The 27,187-nt window shown below is 34.1% G+C and overlaps 1 protein-coding gene across 1 annotated transcript; it reads left to right on the top strand.

The window, feature by feature from the left end:
- Nucleotides 1-812: 812 nt before the first annotated feature.
- On the top strand, nt 813-25,702 carry LOC138334430 (ferric-chelate reductase 1-like). The gene is made up of 9 exons (XM_069283095.1): nt 813-840; nt 10,029-10,172; nt 15,160-15,302; nt 17,855-17,946; nt 20,473-20,569; nt 21,230-21,433; nt 24,181-24,346; nt 24,848-24,964; nt 25,692-25,702. The coding sequence occupies exons 1-9, from the start codon at nt 813-815 to the stop codon at nt 25,700-25,702; spliced, it is 1,002 nt and encodes a 333-aa protein (XP_069139196.1).
- Nucleotides 25,703-27,187: the final 1,485 nt, after the last annotated feature.

The following is a 27,187-nucleotide window of genomic DNA, read 5'->3' on the forward strand; positions in this document are numbered from 1 at the left end:
GTGTGTTCAAAAGGGACTGGTACTTTCACTGTGTGTGAATATTTAAATAATAAAACGTCAGTTATGTTTTGAAATCAATTTTCGAGTGCACTTTGTTTATTGGCATTTCTGCTATTTACGAATACATGCAAACTTAAAGAGCCCGTGTCATCATCATGTTTAAGTATGCGAGTAAGTATACACATGCTGTTGAGATATTAAAAACCTTTACAGGGAATTTAGCACCATTTTCACAAAAGAACAAATATAAATACTGACACTTTATAGCAATGCAGTTTGGCAAAATCATTTAGGAATAAAAAATAAATGGGTCCCCAGGCACACCATAGCTCACGACATGCATGCATTTATGAAATTTGGCGTGAAGGAAATTACATGTGGGGAACAAGTTATAAAGCTTATTACTTGTGGTGAATAGGTTTTAAATGTTGAACAGCTAGCAAATTATAGGTAAAAACTATAAAATTTGTCTCACAGTCTTTTTGATTGAAAATTCAGAATTGTTCGTTAGTTTTTGTTGGTATTAATGGCCATAATTTCTGCTCCAGCTTAGACCTATATAAAGGGAAGCAACTCGCGAACCATGCGAAATCTGTAAAAGGAAATATACATAAAAATATGAAGAGAAAACAAAATACACGATTCAACAACCATATCAGTTTAAGTTACATTAAGTTTAAATTACAGCTTTTCTATGGACGTATCTGAACATGATTGTAATTCAAAACAGGGTTATGAAATGCATATCATACTTATTTTTATAACTAAAAATGAAAAAAAAAAAAAAATGACATAAAAGGAAAGCTAAAAAAATGGAGACAGCTCAAGACTTTGACACAGGTAACCACCTATTTGTACTAAACCGTCCACTCAAATGTCATTATGTTCCTTTCCGTGATTTGGTACCATGCCGTGTAAACAAACCAGCCCTTTACGCTTTACAGTACATAAGATGATAAGATATACGTTTCCAGTGTACACAGTGAGGCATGAAAAGCCTCATCACCGCTTCACCCATCACCTAGTTGTCATCTAGTGCCCCCATTTCTTGACACGATTCCCTTCATATGAAATGACCACCTTTCACTTAAGTATTCATGTTGCTATTTTTAATTTCATTGGGATATGAAAGAAATCATGTTTGCAAAATGAGTGAATCCGCGTATGAAAAATTAACTATAAGCATTGATGTGACTATATTTCAACTTCATCGAGGCATGAAATAAATTTTGTTTGCTGACTTTTGTGGGAATAGTGATATTTCAATGCTTAAATAAAGACAAAGAATCGACCAGTCAGAGAGCTTTGTTATAAAAACAAAGAAAGAAATAATCATCAATACATGCGGCGTAGCCGCAGCTTGCATTGTCGATGAGGTCGTTAATGTTGACGCATAGCGACGTACTGTGATCATGACGCGATGAAAAAACAGGAATTTCATATTTCTTCTCAATAAAGAATGGGAGAAAAAGAATTAATCATGGGTCTGTCAAGTAGACAGAGATATTTTAACCCTCTTGAAAGATTTTGGGCGTCAACCCTCGGCAAGCCTCGGGATGACATGCCAAAATCTTTCACTCGGTTTGAGGTATCCCTGTCCACGTGACAGACCCATGTAAGATTCTATTTAATTCCGTATTTGCATATTACAAAGTTATCTGCCCTTGGTGGTAGGTATTGTTTATGACGTCATGTGTTTCAGAGGGTAACGTCATATTACAGGTATTTAGAGAAAACGACGTGAGTTGCTGTCAAAAATAACACCGTCACAATGGATACCTATCCGAAAGGGAGGCAAGGGAGGTAATATCAAAGACGGAGTACAGTACAAGCAACAAATATAATCATTATTCTTTAAAACATGATTTCTGTGTCACACCGTTCTCTATGTACTACGCTCCAAATCAATAACTCAGATATATATATACGATCTGCCATAAGCCAGTGTAGTCTACATCACAGCTTATATTGCCCCAATTCAATCCGTATACATATACCGTAAAATATTTACCAATACTAGGCACAATTTTAGAAAATTAATATTCAGTCATGTTTTTCACGAGGTACGTGTATATTACCTTATGTTCTGATTTCTGATGATCTGACAGACACTTGTCGTCGCACTAACTGATGACACAGACACACGCATTTTCTTTATACAAATATATTACAAAAGTTAATATACTTTTTATAAAACATTTTTTTAAAAAAGAACATAGTTGTTTGAAATTTTATGTAACTACATTGTATATGTGTATGGGGTACTCTATAGAAATGATCGCTAATATACATTCAATGTTAGGTATACATACCTCAGGTTGCACAAATGGAACGGTATACGACGATATGTATGTCAGCACAATGCGTCATCATTGTACAGAGTTATAATGTGAAGAATGAAATTCTGTCATCGTTGGACATGCACACAATGTACAATTGAGCAGACAAATATGATAAAAGACACCAGGGCGCAATCACATCTAATGTTCGGGTCAATTCAAAATAAGTCATAATGAGATATCGGTGCCAAGGCCACATGTCCAGAAAACATACATCTCGAGAATCAAGCAATATTCATTGATATACACTGTTGGAAAGGTGTACGCTTGGTTTGAAAACTGCAGGGTAGGTTGGTGTCGTAGGTCGCGTAAAACAGTGCTTTAAAAAAATCAAACAAAACTTTGGGAGCAAAATTCTGTGGTACTTGACTGTCCGTAACCAATTCTAGATCACCTCGACATTGTCTCCGGGACACGCAGGTTAGTAGTAACAATTTTGGACTAATTTCGGGAAAAGATGACAGCGCCCATGATAACATGCTTCAACGTAATCAGGTGCCGAAGATGTTTATATTCCTCGACTGTATCTATATTTACTGTACATGGGTTATAGATGAAGCTTCTTTGTTTTTTTATATAAATTACAACTAGAAATTGGATTAGGTGTCACCTTATTAGGTCACCTGAGACGAAGATCTCACGGTACCTATTCTAATCGCTTTTTGTCCGTCGCTGAGCGTCGGCCGTCGTGTGTTCGTACACAATTTACATTTTCTACTTCTTCTCCAAATCTGTCAAAGCAAATTGAATGGAATTTGCACAAACCTTCTAAAGAGTAAGGCAAATCAAAATTGTGAATTATATATGCCCCATCCCCATGGGGCAGTGAGAGGGGTACAATTGACTAAGTTTCATAAATCTTCTTCACTCGGATATGTGGAAGAATCAAATAGTTGTCATATATTGAAAGGTCTCAAGACAAAAATTGTGCATTTCATGGCTTGTGGTCTCCCCTGTGAAGGGAGTCAAATTTACTTTAGTTTGTATAGGGAAAACATATATATGAGAATTATTTGCTCAATTTTCATGGGAAATGTAACAGATATAACGGAATCAAATACTCGTCATAGTTTAAACATGGTCTTAAACCTTAAAAGATCAAATTGATATCATAGACTGACTTCAAGAGCATGATGAGCCAAAATATAGAGTTTAAATGTCTTTGTTTCACTGTATCCAAACTCGGTGACCGTTAGGGTCTTTCGGCCTCTTGTTGATAATGATACTGTCAATAAAACAGCAGACATTATGTTAAAATGTCCCTCTGAAAACAGTTCCGTTGTTTAGAGTCATCGATGTTAATTAATTGGAATAATTCCCCTACCACGTGGTACCCGATAATGTTTGTGCGGGACTATTGTTTCTAACGTCATTAACGTCGTTCCTATGAGCACCCTAAAATCAATTAGCACGAAATAACTTCAAAACTTAAAACCTAATTTACTTTTGTTTATCTATCCTTCAAATAAATAATTTATTCTTAACGTCAAGATCCGTCGCTTCATGCGTAAAGGGGTTTCCCACGTTTAAAACAAGTGATGCCAGCGAACTGGATATGTAGATTGACGAATCAGAAAAATCATCATAGTTACCCGCTACCAGTCCCTAGTGAGCAGGGCGCATCCTAGCGGAGACTAGAGAACTAAGGAATGTGCACCAGTCTATTGTTGCTATTGATAAGGGAATGACGTCAAAAGATGATATTTCGCGCTATCGTCATTTCAGCGGGAAATTTACAAATAGTTACATTCCATCATAACTTGAGACGGAGATACTCTCGCACAAACATTATCGGGTATCACGTGGTACGTAAATTAGTCCCATTCCACACAACGGTGCTGTTGCTATTAAAATTCAAGAAAAATATTATGGCTTTGTTGTTTATTCATTTTAAACCATGTACATTGCGTATTTCAAAGTTACATGTATACTCTGTCGTCTTTGCATATTACAAAGTAAGCTTGCGGGTAGGTTTCCATTGAGACGTCATTATTTTGTGAGCGAATTCACGTGGTATTCCCCAAAATTGTGACGTTACGCTTGCAAACACATGACGTCACAATCAATACCTACTTGCAAGTGCAGATAACTCTGCAATTTGTAAATGGAGAATATAAAAATACATAGAATACTAGAATTTTATCTCGCGGTAGTATATTTGTTAACCATAAATGTGTCCATCACTTTTTGACCGATTGGATGGAATCCAGTGAACAAGTTAATAAATGTTTCGCACAGTCTCTTTCGGAAATCGACCCTTGAAGTGATGGTAGAGAAAATATGTTATTAAGTGGTTTTTATTTTCATTAAGTATCCCTATTATGAAACCGATGTCCGATAGTTACAATGTCTTCATATTTCTTGCGGTAACAAAGATATGTTATTTCAAAATAAAAGAAAGATTTATCTGGGAAGTCCTTAAATGCATTTGACCTTGTGCATCATCAGGTAGTTTGGTCTTTAACGTACTTCAATAGAAGCGAATAACGTTACCTTGTAGTTGTCTTGCGTCTTGCTTTAAAGCTGGGCGTCGCGCGCTTTAACTGTAATATTCTAAGGAAATCTCTGCAAGCATGTGATTGGTTAGTTTTGGTTTTCTCTTTCCTGAACTCCATCTATTTTTGGTTATGACATAGTGAAGGGTTGATATTTAGACAATAAACTGTTACCAGATTGGACATACAGTTGATATAAAGCCCATCCAGAAGAAAGATATATAGAATGGCGCCCGTTTGGGTGCCATGAATACTTATTTTTCTGACGGATGGGCTTCATATCAACTGTGTGCCCAATCTCGTAATAGTTTATTACTTATATTTCCATTACGATTGTTCAAATTCAAAACTATACACGTATATCTTTAATTTTCCTCTTGCGCTAGTGTTGACGTTTGTAGTCAATTTGGTAACGAATGTAAGACTACATTGTAACTATGCTATGTGCTCGCCTCTCTGAGGTAGGCTTTAGATTCTGTCCCCCGGCCGAGAAACACCATAGTGTATGAAGTGATATTGCTCACCATAAAGGGAGTGAGACGACTGGTTCGCCCGCTGTCAGTATAATGTGACTGAATGGGGCGTGTTGCTTGGTATCTTCGGTGGCATGCTTCAGTGATATAGCACTATAAAAAGGTCAATAGTTCCATATTTTTTTAAGTTTCCACACACAAGATTAGTCCAGTGGGCGCCTTGATCTGAGCACACTGGATGATAAGTAAAATTATATGAGTAAATAAAAAAAACTAATTAATATTTAAATAGCTAGCAATTTTTAGTATTGTACATATTTAATATATTTTCTCTTTTATAAAGAAAATAGCAATCTTTATTGGGTGACAGGTTTATCATCGGCCTTATAAAATCATTAAAGTGGAAAAGTAATTTGTATTACGACACGTAGTGGTCCAATGTTGGATATTTAATTTTAGTCAAGATGTCTTTCATTGGCCTCAAAGGTGTTCTGAACTATTTGAACCATGCGTAATATATATCTCATTCAATTTTACAACACACCATAGAAATTATTTTCAGTCTAATTCCCCGGGCAGTATAAAAGAGCATCATGATGGTATGGAGGTGGAGCTTATATCTCATTACACAGTTGTTACCCACGGTTTCATGAGCTGTCCCATACTACATTGACAAAACTTACAGATCACTTATTACCTATACTAATTGTCAACGCATTATGGCCCGGATACACTCAGTGATCTTCATTTTGTTTTTACTTCAATCAGGTAAGCATGATTATTTCTTTTCATAGAAACAAAAAAGTGATATATATTTCAGTATTTACATGAAGTCATGAATAACTAATTGAAAGTTCATTGCTAAAGAAGCAGAAAATCCTGACAAATGTAGCAGAAAAAAAACGAAAAAAAATTCACATCTATGCATTCGGACTTTTACATGCTGGTTTGATGTTCAACGTATTTATGTTAATTCATCTCCAAACTGCGTTAGTTGACTTATGTTTCTAAAAGCTATTCGGTGATGAACTTGATAAACAGAATAGTGTAGTCGATTCGGTTCTGTCAGAGCAACGGAACTTCCAAATTACCGAAAACATTTCTACAAAAGGTGAAGTTAATCGTTCAGCAATAAAAGTGAACGGTTAGATTGCATAGTGGTATCAATGATGTTAATTATTGCTTGCTATCACCCTCCAGTAATGCACTGCTGAAATGTCTATCAATCAAATGATATCTATTGTTTGATAATACGCATTATATTTGTATAACGTTTCATAAATAATTACCCAGTGATTTTCGGTTATAAAGGCATTTACCGATATATATATATGTGTGCACTAGAACATAACGCACATGGTACACAAAAAGTTTTTTTAACATAAATTTAAGTAAAAAAATATATATATTGTAAACATTTATTGATATATGTATTATTTTCTACATTATAATGAAATTAAAATCAAGTTATATCAACTTACCGAACAAATATTGGTTTCAATAACGACGACAAATTTTGAAACACCTGCATATTGTGGAAACGTGATCGGTTCGTACAGAAATAAAGTTCACTAAAAATGAAAAGTCTATGTAAATATTTAGGTTAGTTAGTAAGACCAAACTTCAACACCTTCATTAAGAGATCTTTACTAAAAGCTTGTCAACTGATGAGTACATCATGTCATTTAAGGATAATATACAGTGTAAAGACCTTTATAATAAAAGTGTGTTCAATGTATACAGATTCACATTCGCTTTCATCGGGTTTAATCCTACTGAAAGTATGTTACCTGCGACAAAGTCAATCATACACTGTGACACAGTACTGAAGCAACCATTAGTGTTCTTAAGTGCGTCTGCTTTTTAATTTCGTATCAATATTTGCATTATAATAATAATATAACGAAATAACGATTAAAACCATTAATAATAAAATGGTTAAGATACGAATATGTTTCTATGGTAAGTGGTTACAGATCATAAAACCGTTGTATCTTTACTTCATTGAATGCGGTTAAATCCTGTGAACAAAGAAATGAAATTTAAATGTGACTTTATGGGTTTATTTGTTTTGCATATGCTAAACAGGTCCATAACCATTTAAAATATATTTCACAAACAAAAAATGGAATGTACCTCAAAAGTACTAATTAATAGGGTCTGATATTAAGGTGAGTGCTCGGTAGCCCTAGGTCATATCGTGTCTGACTACTGACCCAAAAATCAGAGATTTAATTGACCTTATACACAAGCGCGTTGACCGCATTAGGGGGGGGGGGGGGGGGGGGTAGAGTAAAGGAGTGGGCAGATTCGACGAAACACGTAGGCCCTTAAACTAGCACAGGGCATGTCACCATCAATTACAAATATAGTGTAGTAATTGATAGTTTTGATTTTGATCTATGTCTCTAAGCTACTCCGTCTTAAAATAAAAATCATTAAAAGAAGTTTGAATTTGAATTCGACTCTTTTGATTAATGAAGTTTTAACATTGTCGGACAAAGTTTGTCTAAAGCAAAGTAATATGTGAGTGACTTATGTACAAGAGATTGCTATTGTTTGTAAAATTTGTCCAGAGTTTTTTTTTTGTATTAGTAGGATCGTATATACATACAAGATAATACAAATGATACACTAAAAATATAAAAGATGCAAATGAAATTTATAATTTATCATATTTATGTATATCTGTAAACTTCATCGAGGAAATTAAAGTTTATAATCATTGTTATATCAAGGTGAGTCATACAGCTCTTTGTTTCTTGCATATACAGAAGTTCCTGGTGGATTTTTTTTGTACGAATATTTCATCGAATGTATATTACTGTCAACAACTTTTTTTCGAGTGCAAAATTCGCGAAATTTTATCACTTCGTATGAACATTAACATCAACTTATGATATTTCAATCCGCGAATCTTCCTGAACTTGTTGTGAAATGAAAAAAACGTGAAATTAATTCTCCGCAAAAGAAAACTAGTTTACAGTGACACATATGTCAATCATAAGTGTACCGTGTGGCGTATCACGATACAATTAATTCATTAATTAATTAATCATTTAGTATTAAAGTTAGTCCAACCCCGACGATACAGTGTTATAAGTCCAGGTGTCGTAATCTCAATCACGTAAGGACAAAGTTTTAAAGTAAGTCAACCGTAAACCAAAGAGTACTGTGTATAATTTGCAGTTATAATCCTTTATACGATCTACCATTCACTTTACCTAGAAGACCCTGACTTAGAGCACAAGATAAAAATGTACCATCTAACCACTGGTTCCGCATATCAGAATATGAAACATATCTGATAATCACTTTATCTGGAGTTACTTTACAAATGTGGTTAAGAAGATGTCATTTCATATTTGTCAGTGGTTTTCTATTCTTAACAAATAGATGGAAATTTCATTCAGGGAGGCTGTCCTTTATTTAATCGTAAAATATCATTTAGTTCCGATCATGTAAAAATCATCCTCGATATTCCAGGGGTTCCGATCACTTACGATCTCTTCACCCCTGGACTATCTCATAGTAAAATTTGAGGCAACAGATTGGAACAGGTAATTTAGTCATTTGATGTACATCAGAAGAACCGTATAACGGTACACTGTGGTTGACTGAGTCTCTGTAGTCTTCAAAGGAAATCTTTGCTGGCATGTGATTGGTCAAATGTTTTCAGCTGAGCTGCCTTCAATTTCACTATGAGATATTCCAGAGGTGTAGAGATCGTAAGTGATCGGAACCCCTGGAGTATCGAGGATGCGTAAAAATAAACATATGAAATAAAGATCATTACATGTTCAACTTTGATGTGTAAAGTATCTAAGTCAGAGCCCACATATTCTCCTGAATACAATGAATCTGACATACATATTCTTTGTAAATCTTTGGTTTTGAGGTACAACTATGGGATAACAACAGTTTAACCTTTTAGATACATGTTTATTGATTTTACAACAGGCAAATTGAAATAATAAATGTTAAATTTTTAATGAAGTTAGATTTGTTAATACGTTTGCGTGACTTATTCAACGCATGGTATAAGACAACCTGCATATTTTCTATTTCCGCTAAGAATATTTGCGGAATGATTGAAATATTTCGGTACGTAAAACTATGATTATCGCATTTGCTCAGATAATGTTATGCACTGAAAACATTTAAGACAGATAATATAAATTGATATCTACCACATTAAGTGCATTTTGAAAACTATGGTAAATGGAACAGAATCGTTGCTCTGAAATTTGCCGTCTGTCGTTAACAGTTTCGCCAGTTACTAGTCCCGTAACATCCGGCTTAGACAAGTTCTATTGTGCAGTTTGTAAAAACACCATTAAGGGTCATGTCTAGGTGACCTTTGGAAGTGGCGAAACAATTTGCTGCCTGTAAAATCTTGACAGTGAATTTCATGGGACGAAAGAATTTGGAAAAAAACTGTCAAAATGATTTCCGTGAATGTAGTCATCTCGCCCAAAGAGCAAAACAAATGTATTCGTTTATGTATATTGGGGCAAATGGCGTTGTCAATTTATGTGTAGAAAATAAATTTGATTTGAAGTACATTTTCGTACATATACACGTGGAATAAAGGTCATTCGAACATGACCCTATTGGGATGTTGTCAGATCCTGTATTGAACGAAGTGGTTATAAGGATATGTATTTCAATCAGATTGCACAATGCTTCAACAATTGTTTATATCGTGTTCCCTTTCACAGTGGAGTGTCGTTCCGATGGAGTGTCGCCATTTTTCTGTCTCTCCATGTTTCCCGTACATGATACAGCAACGCAGCAGAGCTCACAGTCACCGTTTTTCATCCATGTTGGAGAAGCTTCATTCCGACCATCACAGCATATAAACGGTCAGTATTGATATACCCAGTGGTCAGATGTATACCTACATTAAACCATCTTTTATATTTAGAAATTTGTGTCAATGTGAATGAAACCATTAAGCTGAAATAGATTATATTATATTTTATCAAACAAGGTTTTGAATGACCACTCTTACTTGCTAATGAGACGATCTTCGTCAATAACTTTTCTTGTCTATTCTTATATGTACTTTGATAAAGCGTTTTGTGGCATTAAAATGAAACACAGAGTTGCCGTAAGAATATTCATCTCTTACAAATCGTACATTCTTTCATGTACAGTTAACATGGAAATTTAAACATGTACCAAAATGGTTGCGAAATAATTCTCATTAATTGATTGACATATATGAAAATTCAATGTCAGCAATAAAGATGTTACAGGCAAGCGGCAATATGTAAGCCATGGTTCCTAGTGGAAGCATAGTCAGAAATACCTTCTAAACAATACAAGTCCTCAGTGAATTAGGTTATAATAAGAAACTGACTAAATGTGTGCTATACCCAACACTATTAGAGAAGGTTGAATACTGTATAAAAAGTAAAAGTAAAACAAAGTTATTATTACTAATATGACGATAAACATTAAAATACTTACTGCGATAATGAGTTTAAGGTACTGGCCATGGAAGTAAAACGGAAAGTTGGACTTTTCACAATCCTTTGTAACATTTTGTTAAAATGGTTTTACTCACAACAATAAAAAATATGATATCTATATATATTTTATTACTTGTACAGTTATATGTGCCGTATGTTTATACTAACGAATAAAAAAGAGCCTTTAATATTCTTATTCAACACCAAAATTACCAACAATTCACTAATTAGTATGCATAGGATTCAATTTTAAAAGTACAAATAAGAGCTGAAAATGGTTTTTGATAGCACTGCCAAACATTATCGTGTTTACATCCACAGTACCGTAAAATGGAAACATACGGTTGTTGTGGTATTCAATTTCAATTCACATTTTTACAGTATTGTTCATAATTGTAAAGTGATTTATGCCGATATCCTTCCATCTTAACATACATAAGGCATAAAATATTGCAGTGTACATATTCTGTGTTGTAACTAATGTTTATAATGCATCACACCTATTTGTAGGTCCATTCGAACGATCTTTACAGATTAATTCATCAAAATTGGTGGCTTTCAATAGATTACAAAAGAAAAAAAAATAACATGTCAAACCGTTTGCCACGTAATGGTACAAATATAACTTCAAAAAAGAAAAAAAATGTAAAGAAATGATATATAATCGTGAGGTCCAATTATGTAATTAGCATATTTATGATGCTTTAATATGTTTTCCATTTCTAAGCCTTTACGGTCACTTGATCGTGACATGATACAAAGTTGTCATTAGGACTGTTGTGTTAAACTTTTCATAACTTACTGACAAATAATTTACTTTTTAAATTTACATTAAAGATGTTATATATTATATAGTCTCATTGAAAATAAGTCATTGTCTGCTCAAGTTATTGGCTTGACAATGTGCAACGACGACGGACAAAGGCTGTAATTGTTCATTAAAACTTATGGTCAGGTAACCTGAAAACTAATATTAGATATGCTCTCGTTTCCCACTATTCTCATTGGCTAAAACATGGTCACGTGAAGTTCGATGTATTTCAAATCGACTCGTTGTTTCTTTTCATCTTTAGTGTGGCGTCCAATATGCCAACGCTTTTCATGTAATAAGCATGTACAGTACTTAATGTTACAATGTATCTAATATAAAAACTATTGACCTTTGTTTCGGTCCATATGGTGTTATTCCGCCATGGTATAATTTAAAATAATGACCTCGGTGTTACATCATATGGACCACAAAACACTAAAGGTCTATAATTGATATATAACGCACAATAAATGGGAATTGCTGGAGTAAACGTCTCGTGCAAGTAGGTATCATTAGGTTATCCAACAATTGACCGACAAAAAATATTTCGTGTGTTCTTGATACTGCTGTTTGCTTTTATCCAATTCATGATGGCACAGCACTTTAATTCAGAATGATGTGCATATCTAAGGTGCTAAAGCCGACGTTATTGTATATGTCCGCTAATATGTGCAACCATTATGGTATGCATCATCTGCATACCAGACTACGGCTGAATTATCCGTAGCTAAATTCTGCACTTTTCAACCGTCAGGTTCACAATGAGCTTTAATTTGAAATCTACATATCTATTTCGTCTACAAGTTTAACCCTATATGTGCATGTACAATTTCGTGACATGTCATTAAAAAGAACAAGTCTCAAATGTCAATGTCAAATAACCTTATTTTTTAGGTTCAATAATATGTGAAACAGGGTGAAAATTAAATGGTCATGCAATTGACATAATTTGAGGATATAGCTTTATCTTGCTGTGTGCTTTTGAGAATCATACATAGTAAAATAGGCATAGGACAATATTGAAGGAGACTTTTATCTTTTGATCACTATATAATCTAACCGATTGCTTTTGTGTTGTATTGACTAATCGCCAAGCGTATGTAGCTATGCCATGGGTACGCATGTGTACCTTTTAATGTCGGAGTAAATGGCGTAGCACCAATTAACAGTACAAAGTCACGCGCTGTATGATTGACAGCTGGCAAACCGTCAATTAGATACACAACAAGATGTTGTGCCAGAACTCTAAATGAAATATAAATATCGTATAACATTCACTAGTTTAAGATGTAACATAGCGCATGATTTCATATAAACATAATTACTGCCACTGCCTGAGATCGAACTCGGGAATTCTCTCTAGCCCAGCGGTATATTGTGGCTATCATTCATCAGGGTTACATACTCGTCATCAAGGAATGAAATCGTCCTCGGGTTTCCAGGGTTAAAAACGATGCTTGTGTGGCATGGCTGAGTATTTCCTCGAGTTCCTACGTGGGAGCTAATGTAACCGAGCGCATGCTTTGATATAAACATAAACTTTTTCTTACATGTACAAGGGATCGAACTCGGGACCTCTTGGTTACTAGTCTCACGCTCAACCGATCGAGCGAGCTAAAGAGAAGTTCTCTCTAGCCGAACGGTATATCGCGGCTAGGTCTCAACTGTGTTACAAAATCATATCTTAGAACTACCTGTAACAGTTTACTAATAATCATATTTGACAACGAACTACGCATGAAGCTCGTCGACGGATAAAAGGCCGTTATAACCTATACTCAGGTGACCTGAAAACTAAAATTAGACATGCTCTGATTTTCCACTATTGTCATTGACTGATACCTGGTCATGTGACAAATGATATATAGCATATCAACTGGGTATTTGTTTTAGGAACACCAAGTCAATATTCATTTGTGAACTTCATAGCACAAACGTTGAATTCTACGGGGTGGTTCATGGCCAACACATTTCCTTTAATTAACATGCACATTTGGTAACCTTTGTTTCGGTTCATTTAAGCATTGATGTCACAATTTTTTAATTTTATCGGGGTATGAAAAAAAATTGTTTGCAAACTGTGTGAATTCGCGTAGCGGATTCTCACAAAAGTTTGCAAACAATTTTTTTTTCATAACCCGATAACTTTAAAAAATAGTGACATCAATACTTATAATTAATTTTATACTCTATTTGATAAAATGAAGTATGTTTAAATGTAACATTATAGTGGTTTTTCAAGGGATTTTTTTTCCGAATCAATACGCAACGTCAATGTCTCTATTGTGACGTCACGTTAACGTCGGGGTTTCGCGCCATTCTCGTATTTTTTTTTCATAGTGGTATGCAAAAAAAATATTGGCCAATCAGAAAGCCAGATTTGGTATGAAAACAAAGAAAAATTAATTATATGGTGTTAATCCGCCATGGAAAATTTAAAATAATAGCATATGAACCGCAATCGAACAATTGGCCAATACAAAGAAAAAATTCGTATGTTCTTGAAAGGAGTCTATGTTATTCGCTTTCAGCGAATTCATAATGACACAACACTATGATTAAGAATAATGTGCATATATATTTAAGGTGAAAACGTTATTGTCTATGTCCGCCAACATGTGCCACCACGAAGTATGCCATGTATCGTCTGCATACCAGTTAAATGTTGTATTATACGTAGCTAAATTCTTCACCTTTCAATTACCAGGTTTACAATGAGAATTAATTTGAAATCCTTATATCTACAGGATGAGTCTATTACTACATGTACAATTGGTGGTAATTATGGAAATTACATTATATTGTAAAGTTATGTAAATTAAAGATGAAAAATGTGCAATAACCATATGCCACTAAATGGAACATGTCTCTATATTGCCCATGTAAAATAACCTAGTTTTGTAGATTTACCTCATGATATATATAACAAGGTAAAATTACAGTAGTCATGTACCTGGCATGGTTTTAGGATAAAGCTTGAACTTGTTATATTGTAAAACATGATGTAAATATATCTGAATATAGTACAGTTATTGAAGGAGTCTTTTATCTTTTTTATCATTATAGAATCTATCCGATTGCTTTTATGTGGTATTTACTAACCGCCAAGTGGTATGTAGCCATGTCACGTGCACACACGTGTACCTATTTCACATAGGAGAAAATGTTGTAGCAAGCACAATTAACACTACAAGGTCACGTATATAAAAATGTACTGTTTGGTGGACAGCATGTGAACCGTCAATTAAATACACAACTAGATGTTGTGTCAGAACTCTGAGAGAAATATAAATGTCTTAAAACATTCACAAAGTTTTAGAATATTGTAAATAATGTTTTCCTTTTTATGACATAATCAAAAATTCATAATGTAATGATTGTTTATTTTGCAATGTGTATGGCTAGATCAATTTTAAAATGTGGAAAAGGACAATTCAAAAGATTATTATTCCATGAAAATGTAATCATTTGACGATTCTGGAAACAAATACAAATACTTGGTTGTCCAAGTGTATTATTCTTCGTATATAATGTGTAAGTAATTATATTTTCCTTATTTTTCAGTAACACTTACGTCGTATGACGAGCGTCCATTTATCGGCGTAATAATGAACGCTCAGCTTGCTGGTACTGATGACATTGTCGGGAGTTTTCTGGTGTACCCTGACAACAGAACGAAAACAGGGAGCTGCTCTGGAAACTCTAAGGTACTCAGAATACATCCGTGAATGGGATTTAATTATTTAAATTCAGATATGAATACATGTATTTAGTTTCTTTGTTTGCCTATACATATATCGCTATAAACCAAAATGGTAATTGTGCACTATCCTGGTATTATGTTTACAACCAAAATGAACTAACTTACAATTACTTTAAAGTGTTACACAGGCAAAATTTCGTCAAGTGCATCGGTACAAGAAAGCGATCTTCATGTGATCTTTTTCACGTGAATTTTACGTGAAAAAAAATCATGGGAATTTAACGTGACAAAAAATAATACGAAATTTATGTGAAGGAATATTGCCTGTGTAGTACCGAGTGGGGCCGAGGTGGCCGAGTTGTTAACATGTCCTGACATATAACCACAAACCCTTCAACTCTGTCAGTCGGTTGGTTTTCTTCGGGTACTCTGGGTTTTTCTCCACCACCAAACCTGGCACGTCCTTACATGGCCCTGGCTCTTAATAGGACGTTAAACTAAAGAAACCAAAACCAAACCAAACCAATAGATTTAGAAGAATAGTAAAGGAGTCGTGTACAAGAAGAGGTGATACCATTAATATAGGTAAACTCGCCACGATTTGTACTTAGGAATATAAGGTTCTTCAATATTTTTTAATTGTCAATGCAGATATTGTCGGAGTTATCAGAATAAGGACAATACACTCGTGTCGTTTGAAGCTGTGTTGCATGGCTACCATGCAATAAAGTCACAACATGTTGTAAAACCCGAGGCTTGCCGAGAGTTTTACAACATTTTATGATCTCGAGGGTAAAATATCAATTTCCTTAAATCCGCGTATTCATGGGTATTTTTCTCTTATACCTCAACGTTACATTGAAATTTTGCGTCAAATGTGACGTCAAGAGGCTTGATTGCATTCCATTCAATACAGCAACATGAGTGTGTATTGCCCCAGACAAGCCAGTATTACGCGTGTATGAACGAGATAAAACGTTATCTTACTTGTAGAACTCAGAACAACCTACTTTTTGTTTCCTTTATTTAACATACATAAACGTAAAAGTTTTAAGCATCAGGCCAAAAAATATATGTCTGTTAAAGGTTACATTGGCAAACAAATGGTCGGTTTTCCTTCTGCGTCTTCTCTGTGTTTATGTGTGTTTTTTTTTAATAATTTTTTTTCTTTTTTTTTTCTTTTTGCATAATTACATTACAACACAATGTACACAGTCACATAAAACAATATATAGGTACACATATATATGTATTCACAATCACATATCACTCGCGAGCACACATAAAAACACACACACACACACCCACACATCGTCACACCCACACACTCCCACCCACACACTCACCCTTACACACACCCACATTCGTGCAAGAATGTACACACAAATATTTCATTTTAAGGGAAAATTTTAGAATTGAATTTTATAATTGTTATAAATAGCACAATATTAATATCAAGTGTGTTGTTGTACTAGTTTAAAATACGTATTTGAACAGGCAATGTATTTTCAATCACAACTTACAAAATCAGTTATCCAGTAATAAAAAGATTATAATGATTTATCTTGAAATAGCTTATATATTTTACTCAAATGACTTGGTAAATATCTAATGAAAAACACATTTCTAATACTCAAATGTACATGTATCATTGTACTCTCACACATATTCTCTGCCTCAAGCGCATACACCCACACACAGTAATCACGGTTTATGTGTGGTTGGTGTGTGTGATGATGAAAGTTTATGTGAGTGTATGCATGTGTCTTGGAATGGATGCTCTTTTTGTATATATCCTTAAGCTTGTCCTCATAATATATAGATCTACATGTACTATATTATATATATATATATATATAAACACAACTCTTCATTTATTTTTTCTTTCCATATTTTTCCAAATATTTTTCAAGTTTTATAAATATATCTTCTATTTTTTTCGTTTTTTGTTTGTTTTTATCTTAAACCCAGTATGATTGAGAGAGAGAATGTCACAGTGAGTAAATTGAATTAGTAATGATCACAGAATTGAAAATGTTGGTGAGGAAGTATGTATGATTGTGTGTAATTATTATATATTTATTTACTGTATTGATGATAGTTACCCTAAACAGACATATTATTTTTTTGGTCTCAAGCATTTTGTTTCCTTTATTTAACATACAAAAAACGTAAATTTTTTAAGCACCAGGCTCATTTATTATCGCACATAGAATACCCCGTTTGCAACTTAAGGTTTTTTAATGCCCTCCAGGTGTAGTTTGAATATGCCATTGTGTTTAGGAAATATTTCAGAAAATCAGTTGATTGATCAATATATTGAATCAAAAATAATCAAAAAAAGATAATGTTTGTCTGTTATATACAATACACATGTAAATATGGTTTCAATCGTCTTTTTCTCACAAAATATTCACCACTATCATTGTAATATCAATAATACAATGCTACAAGTCTTTCTATGATTGCTCCTATTCCAGAATATTCACCACTAATACCACTAATATTGTAATATCATTAATACAGTGCAAACTTTTCATGCTTTCTATGTTTCAGAATTACATAACCCATTCAGATAACAAACCAGTAACCAATATAGAGGTGACTTGGATCGCTCCAGGAGAAGACATTGGACCTATTACGTTTCGGTATGTTTATTTTAAAATGGTTTGTTCTTGTCATCATGTCAGGATATTGAGCAGGCCATTTCTTCGAAATTGAAACGTCCTATGTTAGGACGTGGATGCGGCACAGTGGTGTAAGCGCAGTTTGTCTGTGAGATATATTCCCCCGATATGGTGAGGTCCGTGTCCAGATAAGGGTAGAAGCATTCCGATCACTTATGATTTCTACACCCCAGGCCTATCTCATACTAAAAGCGGAGACAATAGAACAGAACAGGTAATTTAGTCCTTTGAAGTACACCACAAGAACCGTATAACGGTACACTGTTGTTGGACGTGTCACTTTGATGTTGGGCGTTGCTCTCTCTGTAGTTTTCAAAGGAAATCTTTGCAGGCCTGTAATTGGTTCAGATGCTTTACGGCGACCTGCCTCCAATTTTTCTCTGAGATAGTCACATTTTTTATTTTATTTTTATTTCAGGATAATTTCAATTGCGATTTGGCAAAAGGCAATGCCTTTATTATAGCCCTCTCCCGGTAACTACATGAAAAACTGTACAATACATAAAACTCACCGCTAAAAAGTATAAGTAGTTAGCATTGATGAAAATTATCAAACCATTCAGGAGTGTCTCATAAATCATGTTGTCAGACAAATGTTCACTATATTTTTCAATACATATAACAAATGTTTACAATATCTTAATGAATAAAATTCTAAAGTGCTATCACTGCCAATGACATCTTATGTAAAGCGTCTGGTACATGTATGTCTAGTGCATTCCTGTACAATTTTCAGTAATGTATCATTTGAATTGGCTATTATATATACATTTTTTTGTATAGAGGAAAGTGTCGATAGAATGAGGAATGTTTATATCTAGTGTAACAATAGAATTGCATTACCTAGTTTTTGGTTATTATAATGCGGGTAATAAAGGAAATAATGATAGTAATTTTCTTTTGGAAAATCACAAAGGCAGCCAGGACTTTCACTTAAATGAGAGCTCAAAAAAGAGTTTATATTATAAGTGAAACTTTATTGGCATTATGTGATAATTTTTTGTATCTATTTGTCACATGCCAGAAAATTTGAATTCCGCCAAATGTAGTGGAAACTGTCTATAATTACATGTATAATATCAGATTGTGGGTATTCCGTCTGCATATTACAGAGTTAGCTCCGTTGCGGGCAGGTATTGATTGTTACGTCATTATTTAATGAGCGCAATCCACGTGGTTTTCTTCGAAAAGTATGACGTTACGTTCGCAAACACATGACGTCACTATCAATATCTACCCGCAAGGGCAGATAACTAAGTAATATGAAAATACAGAATTTCCTTTTAATGCACGTATATATGACATAGAAGGAAACGGGCAAGATGGAGAGTTCCATTCTGACATTAAAAAGGGAAAAAGAACTATTGTTGTATAATTGAGTTCTCTGGAATATTTAACAATCTACTATGGCGAAAATTATAGACGTTACTGGTGTTAATAAATGGCCGTAGCAGGTCTTTAAAGGGACAATTCAGTCTAAGAGAACATTAAATTTGTATATATATCAGATAAAACAACTTCTAATGGAAATTACATCAGTCAGTGTTACTGTGATATGCCTGAAACGCCTATGGTGGTGACACGTGTGTGAAATATTCAAACTTGCTCGCTGTCCGCCATTACACACTGTGGTCGAACTTCTTGTATGCCGAACCCTGTCCCTTGCTCGTAAAGTAATGCAACTTTTGGCTAGAACTGCTCAAATCGCTCTGACAGTAGTGTGTTTACCTTATTAGGTGAATTGTCTTGCCTAAAAATCATTTTATCACCTTCTCAGTGGTTATGTAGTTCATTTGTTTAACGTGCGTGACTTTGGCTCGGGTATGGGTACAGAGTTAATATTGTACCTGCTTAATCGTATTGATCAACGATTTGATATTTCAACAATGTTAATTAAAATATTAACAATGTTGTGGAATTTGTCAATGTTTTACGTTATATGTTTCATAAGAATGTAGAACAATACATTTATGCTATAGTTTGCTTATTGGTTATGTAAAAGAATTTGCCTGAGTGAATTGTCTCTTTAATAAAATAGTTCGTGTAATTATAGAAAGCAATAGTGTTTGTCTTCTCTATTGGTTCAAGTTGTATTGGTTGAGTTGACTTGTTGCATTCTGTCTGGGCACAAATTGACCACACTTGGGTTTCTTCTATGTATAACAGCAAAACAAGTTTGTCAGCTATTGCGTAAGTACATAGCTTACAGTGTATAAATCCTTTATTATGATACTGAAATACTCCATTTCGCTATGTCCCTGATTAATCGTGAACTGATGTATGCATGTAACAGAATTGTAGAAAATGAAGTGGCCAGACCGGGGCTCGAATCCGGGACCTCCGAACACTAGCCTAATGTTCTATCAAGTAAGCTCAAATTACTTATAACACGAACATATCTAAAAAGGAAAAAATATGAACAGTTAATCGTATTAGCTATTTGTGCATTCGTAAACCAATCAATCTGACTATCAATTTCCATTTTAGTGCGACTTTCATGGAATCATTTAATGTATTTTGGATAAATGTTGAGACTGATGTTGCACCAGAACAAGCACCCTCTGTACAGACACAGGATCCCGAGGTATACTATTTATAAATCTTTATTTTATATAAATCATCATGCGTATAACATAAATCACGCAGCTATAAGAGAACTGTATTCTGTTAACGAACATAACAGATACCGATATCAAAACATACTTACACGTAAAATTATAGTGATCATATAGATGGTATTTACACAACACAAGAATGTATTCTGTTTTTGTATATAACATTATTTCTCTTGGGAGTAGGTATCTATTGTGAAGTCATTACTTTATGAGCAACAATTAAGTCATCTTCTCTGAAAATATGGCGTTATGCTCACAAATTCAAGACGCAACAATTACGGTACTACTTAACCACAAGGACAGAAAACACTGTAATATGCAAATAAAGATTAGAATTGGCAGAATAAAAAGGTTAGGCCTCAGGATATACCAACCAATCGAAAATTGCATAATGTTTTGTGTCTTCATCTGTAATTGGCTAAGTCAAAACTTAGAATAGTATTAGACTACATAGTTTCATGATATTGGGTCCTAGAGCAAGGTGTACAAATAACCCTGTAATGTATTTTGTATCGAGGATATTAGAAAAACCTTTATTTTTCTAATGTTTATTTCCGGGTTTGTTGACAAACACAGCGCATTAACCAAATAAATTAAAGTTATTATGATAGTTTGATTGTAATTTTCAGATTGCTAAAAGACCCATTGACCTTGATTTGGATGGATGTGGATCAGAATCCGGATGTATGCTGTACCCGGGCTTCTGTTTTGGCCTGGAATGTGATACGGGTGTTACGTTCGAGATGTATTCTGAACATATCCATTTTAATATGTGGGCTAGAACATCGGAGAGCGCTTATGTTTCCATCGGGTTTTCGCACGATCGACTTATGGTAATTCGTATAATATATCCACTAGATATAATATCAATTGTCTCCACATCTATGTATTAAAGCAGCATATTATGTAGTCCGCTAAACCTGTCTTTATTATTAGGTTGTTTTTTTTTAAATTTTTTGTTAATATATAGTTAGCTCGAAGTACCTCTTGAAAATGTGAAATCGTAGGACAGATTTGACCTACGCTACGTCAGCGGCATATTTCTAATATTTTGTCCTCCAATGCCGGGAAAACGTACACATACCTATTCATTGGAATCTTATGTACCCCACTGCCCCCATGTTACATCCCATTTATTAAATCAAACAACTCTGCACAATGAAATACTTCCGAGACCCCTCTATTTCACACATTTGTAATGGCCGCCGTCTACACATTTGGTTGAGCAAACGGCAGCCAATCACCGTCGCTTCCGGTTTTATTTTAAAAAAACCGAAGTGTTTCTAACAAAATTGTAGCCAGTTAGATTTTTTTTAAAAGTGGAATCATGGTCGACATACACGATATGTTGTCAAATACTCGAATTGAACACGACTATTGCTGGTACCGCATCACTTTCGCGATATTCACGTTGCATATGCATGTAGCATATACATGGTAGCATTTTGTTTATCTGTGTCCAAAATTACAGAATATAGGGAAATCATCTTCAAAACGATTTTGGTACGTTGAGTAAATAAAAGATATCACATTTGTTATGAAACAAAACATTTTTTTACAAAAATAATGTTCAATGTTTTATTATACATAATGTATTCGATGAGTTATAATAAATCTTACTGTTTAAATATGTAAGATGACAATTGAACTCACACATAACAATGTTTTCCAATATTTGGATATCTCGCTAATTTTGATAAGAGCATTACATTGTCTTACAGGGTGACGACCTCACTATAACATGTACGCATGCAAATGGGAAATCTACATTTCAATATGGAATAAACATAATGCAGCTGAACTACCGACAATCTAAGGTAGGTGGATAATAATGTTTGTGAAAAGGATGTTAAAGGATTATATAATGGTTATTGTTATATGATTCGCAAAATGATATGAGTGTAAACCGCGAAGGTATTTATGATGTGAGTACACTGCCTCGTACTTCAATACCAGTTATTCAGTTAACAGTTATTACCCTAAAATATATTCACATCAGTCCTTAAGATTCAATCTACTATAAATAAATTCTTCAAAATTAATTTGGGGACTATCTTCTGAAATCAGTTCACCGTTATATCAGGCAATCAGAAGCTTCGTACAGAATTTCGACTTCAATTTTTAATATGAGTTAATAAAATTATTTTTAAGCCAATTAAAATACTAGTTTCGAAATAGCGAATAATTATGAAAATTCTAAACTTCATCACGTGATACATATAAGGCCAAATCTTCGGAAGTTAGATGAATCATAGTAAAGCTCCGAAAAATCTAAGTATTCGAGTAAGGTTAACTTTAATAACCATACAGTCCTTTATTATCATGGGTCAAAAAATTCGTGATATTCCCTTCAGTAAAAAGTGAGAAACGAATCAAGTTTGTTTGTGTCCGCTGAATCGCTACAATAACATGCTCACAAAAGTATATACATGTATATATAATAATTTTGTCCTTTGTGAAATTGTTTGGAAGGAGAACAGATATTGAAAGACATATAAACAGAAATCTAGAAAACTTTTATACATTATTCTAAGATTCGTCTTACATGTAATTACTAAAATTTTAGTACAATTATTTAACTCACTAGATGAAGTATTACTGACATTAATCAAGAAACAAGAAATATTCTATAAGACATTTGTTTTCTCGCTTCCATTTACAGAAGACCATCACTACGAGTTCCGTTAAAGTTATTCCGCCATTGTACTGTACTTATTTGCCCTTGCGATTATAACGTCGTATTTTCGTGAGCAAAACATCATATTCTTACACAAAGATATGGCGTCATTTTTGTGCACAAAGTAATGACGTAACAATCAAAATGATGTTTTCACTATCAATGCTGCATTCCGATTGGTCAAAAAGCGAGTGAAAATATCAAAAGTGATATTTCACGTAAGTGGAAATATCACTTTTATTTTCACCATAATAATAAAATCTGTTACCTGTAAGTGATCGAGATCGGGTTATCTCAGTCGAGGGCTAAGATTTTGTAACATAATCCCAACCGAGGCGTTAGCCGAGGTTGGGATGTTACAAAATCTTAGCCCAAGACTGAGATAACCCGATCTTGATCACTTAAAGGTAATAGATTTTTTTTCTCGCACCTCTAAGATATAATAAAACCATCCATAAACGCATTCAGAGTAAAATTATCCCGTCTTGGGCCTCCTGGTTCAAAGCCGATTGACCATTTCATCTGCGATTCGAATTTAGTCATTCCGCGTAAAACTATAGTTCGGTTATATCAAAGAAAAAGGCTGATCAATCGGTACATACTATTTTAATCATTAAAAACAACAACCAAAAAATGCATGGTAAATGCTGAATGTACATATTTCTAATAATATTGATTGTCTGAAGCGTGTGACGTCATCGATTCGAGAGTATGACGTCACATGCGCGGACTGTTACATGAATGGTGTAAAATTCCGCCAAAAATCGCGTAAAGGTACCAGACAGATCGGACGAGATAGAAAAATCTAGCACTGGGTATCATGTGAGATTTCCCTGTCCGAGGTGCGAGAAAACCTTATATTTCAATAAGAAAAATGTAATAAATGTTTTTATTCCTTACCAGAGAGGACGAGTAACTGATATGGCCACTGAGTATCGAGATGGAAGTTTATATTGTTCCTTCACGATACCTATTATTGTGAATGTCACGACAGTCAACGAAAGTCTTGCGACGTACGATTTGCATAATCCATATCACGTGATGCTGGCATATGGACGACTTTACGAAGGTAGCGTCAAATAGACATTTAGCTTTAGAACATGGATGTTTATATTTATCCATTGGATTTTATCAATATTCTAATAAATTTTATCAAAAATATTCACATGTGTCGAGCTGAGTTCAAGGATAAACATTGACCAAGTGAATGTTATAGATTTGTTAATATTCCCATTTGTTATGTTGAAAAATTTGATTTAGTACGCGCGCTAATATCCACGAAGCCTAGCACAATAAATTATAAGCATTTAAATAATAACAAAATAAGACTTACATGTAACGACAAGCTATTTACATTGTAATGATTACATCAAACAGCACTTCCTACCTGGCTACATTATACTGACGATGGACAATCCAGTCGTCCCACTTCCTATATCAATTATTATTTATGTATAAGTTTAATGCCTCGACGTTTCAAACTTTTTAGCAATTAAAGTAAAGTGTTTTTTTTTATAAAAAAAATGATACCTCTTTCAATTTGAATATAACTGTGCTGATTACATTGAAGGTACTGATGTGATCGCCAAACATGATGAACTGCCAATACAGTCTATCAACAAGATCGCATTTGACGTAATTGGAATTCACCGAGCAAATGCTCTACCTCTCATTACCCAAATACACGGTGAGATAAAAGTAACACGGGCTTCTCTATTAATGATATTTCATTTAAGAAATCGTGCTCATAAAAATAATGATTTTGATTCAAATGAGCAATAAATATAAACTTGTATATTTTTTATTCTTATTTCCATTGATACGCATAACATATGTTCCTTTTGACATGTTGAGATTCAAGATATTGTATAATTCTCTGTATTAAGCAAATTATTTAAGAAATTGTGCTTCAAACACAAAAAAATCAGTTTTGTTATTATGTAATGCCGTTTTAGATATTTCAAATATGCGCTTATAAACGAAATATTTTTCAAAGTTATTTTTATTAGTTATTATCGGATGTAAATATAATTTAATCATCTTACCACCCTTATAACACTTTATAATCCAGGCTAGAGAGAACTGTTCTAAATTACTAGTTGTTTAGGTCGATATATTTCCTTTTAGTTGCAATGATTCAACGTTCTGTGCCGTAATACAGTCTCAAAACATGTTTAATTTCGTGCTTGATTTATACAGTCAAACCTGAATCATTTTTAATGGTTTAGGTCGTTGGGCCTATTGACCAGTGATTTCCGATATAGAACACCGATAACATGTATGTGCAGTTAACAACAGGAAACAAAAGCAGGCATTAAGCGTTAATCAATCACATATATGTATTTGTTACGAAAAAAGACAGTTCCTGGATGTATTTGCGATGTTTTCAGAAATAGTTTTTGTGCTATTCGCAGTGCGTAGTTGAAGTTGCGTAGTAATTTGATGCGTTTTGCGATTTTTTAAGAAATGTTTTGTGTACTTACTGTTAATTTTGAAGTTGCATAGTGTCTGGTTGTTTTCTATAATGATTTAAGGTTAATGTGATTAGTGCAAACCACTAATCATTGTCTATTTCGTGTGTTTATACAGGAGCTCTGATGTTGACTGCCTGGATACTCTTTGTAGGCATTACTACTGTTGTAGCTCGATACCACAAACCAATGTACCCAGATAAGCTCGTCTGTGGAACAAAGGTTTGGTTTCAGGTGGGTATACCGTGGTAGTCATATGTTAGTTAGTTACTGGTTTTACCGCCTACATGACTCCGTCTATTGCATGGTAGTGTAAATCATCATTCCAGGGAAATCAATGGTTTAGGTTCAAGGAAAGTGAACATGATGTGGTTTTAACTTATGTTGTAAAGTGCAGTTCGGTCTTTGCAATTATGTAGACGTAGTAGGCAGAAATACTTGTTTGAACTTGCAAATATATATATTAGTATGATTGCATCCTCGATATTTCATGGGTTACTATCACTGACGTTATATCCACCCCAGGACTATCTCACAGTAAAACCTAACGCAAGTCAGGATAAAAAATTTACTATGAAGATTGCAGAGAGAGCGAAGCCCAACATCAAAGCCACACCGTCAACCACAGTGTACCGTTATACGATTCTTTTTATGTACATCAGAGGACCACATTACCTGTGTGTTGTGTAGCCTTCAATTTTTACTATGAAATAGTACAGGGGTGGATATTACGTCAGTGATAGTAACCCTTGGATTATTGAGAATTATATGATAAATGACTATACTACAATGTATTGGAAATTGCATTGAATTTATATACATTAATTTACTATTCTGTAACCTCTATTTAAAAAAATAATATATTTTTTGCTATAGATCCACAGATCCACAGCTGTAGCAGTTTTCATTTTCACTGCAGCTTCCTTCGTCATAATATTCGTTAAAGTAAAAGGATTATCAGATGTAAGTTTTTGTTGTTTACATTATGTTTCACGACAATTATTTAAGTTTGATACTATCTTATGTTCTATTTATTATTACAAGTGCATGTCTTCACATCACTGAAGTTAACTTCGTTGACCTTTTGGTCATGATGTTTATTTCCATAGTTGTAGTTTGTAGATGCTCTTTCATTAGTGACTTAATATCAACGGGACATTCGGTATGTTACATAATTTCATTTTGTCGACAATCAGAGTTGGCTTGGTATTACCGAGACATAATTCCGTCTTTGTGTATATTATTACAAAGTTAGCTCCCTTGCAGGTAGGTATCTATTGTGACATCTTTATATAGAGGGCGCAATTCGCGTCGTTTTCTCCGAAAAATATGACGTTACGCTCGCGAACACATGACGTCCCAATCAATACTTACCCACATGGACAGATGACTCTGTAATATGCAAATACAGATTATGATTTACTTTATTTTAGCATGTT

This window comes from Argopecten irradians, chromosome 11 (genome assembly GCF_041381155.1).
Source record: "Argopecten irradians isolate NY chromosome 11, Ai_NY, whole genome shotgun sequence".
Classification (NCBI taxonomy): domain Eukaryota; kingdom Metazoa; phylum Mollusca; class Bivalvia; order Pectinida; family Pectinidae; genus Argopecten; species Argopecten irradians.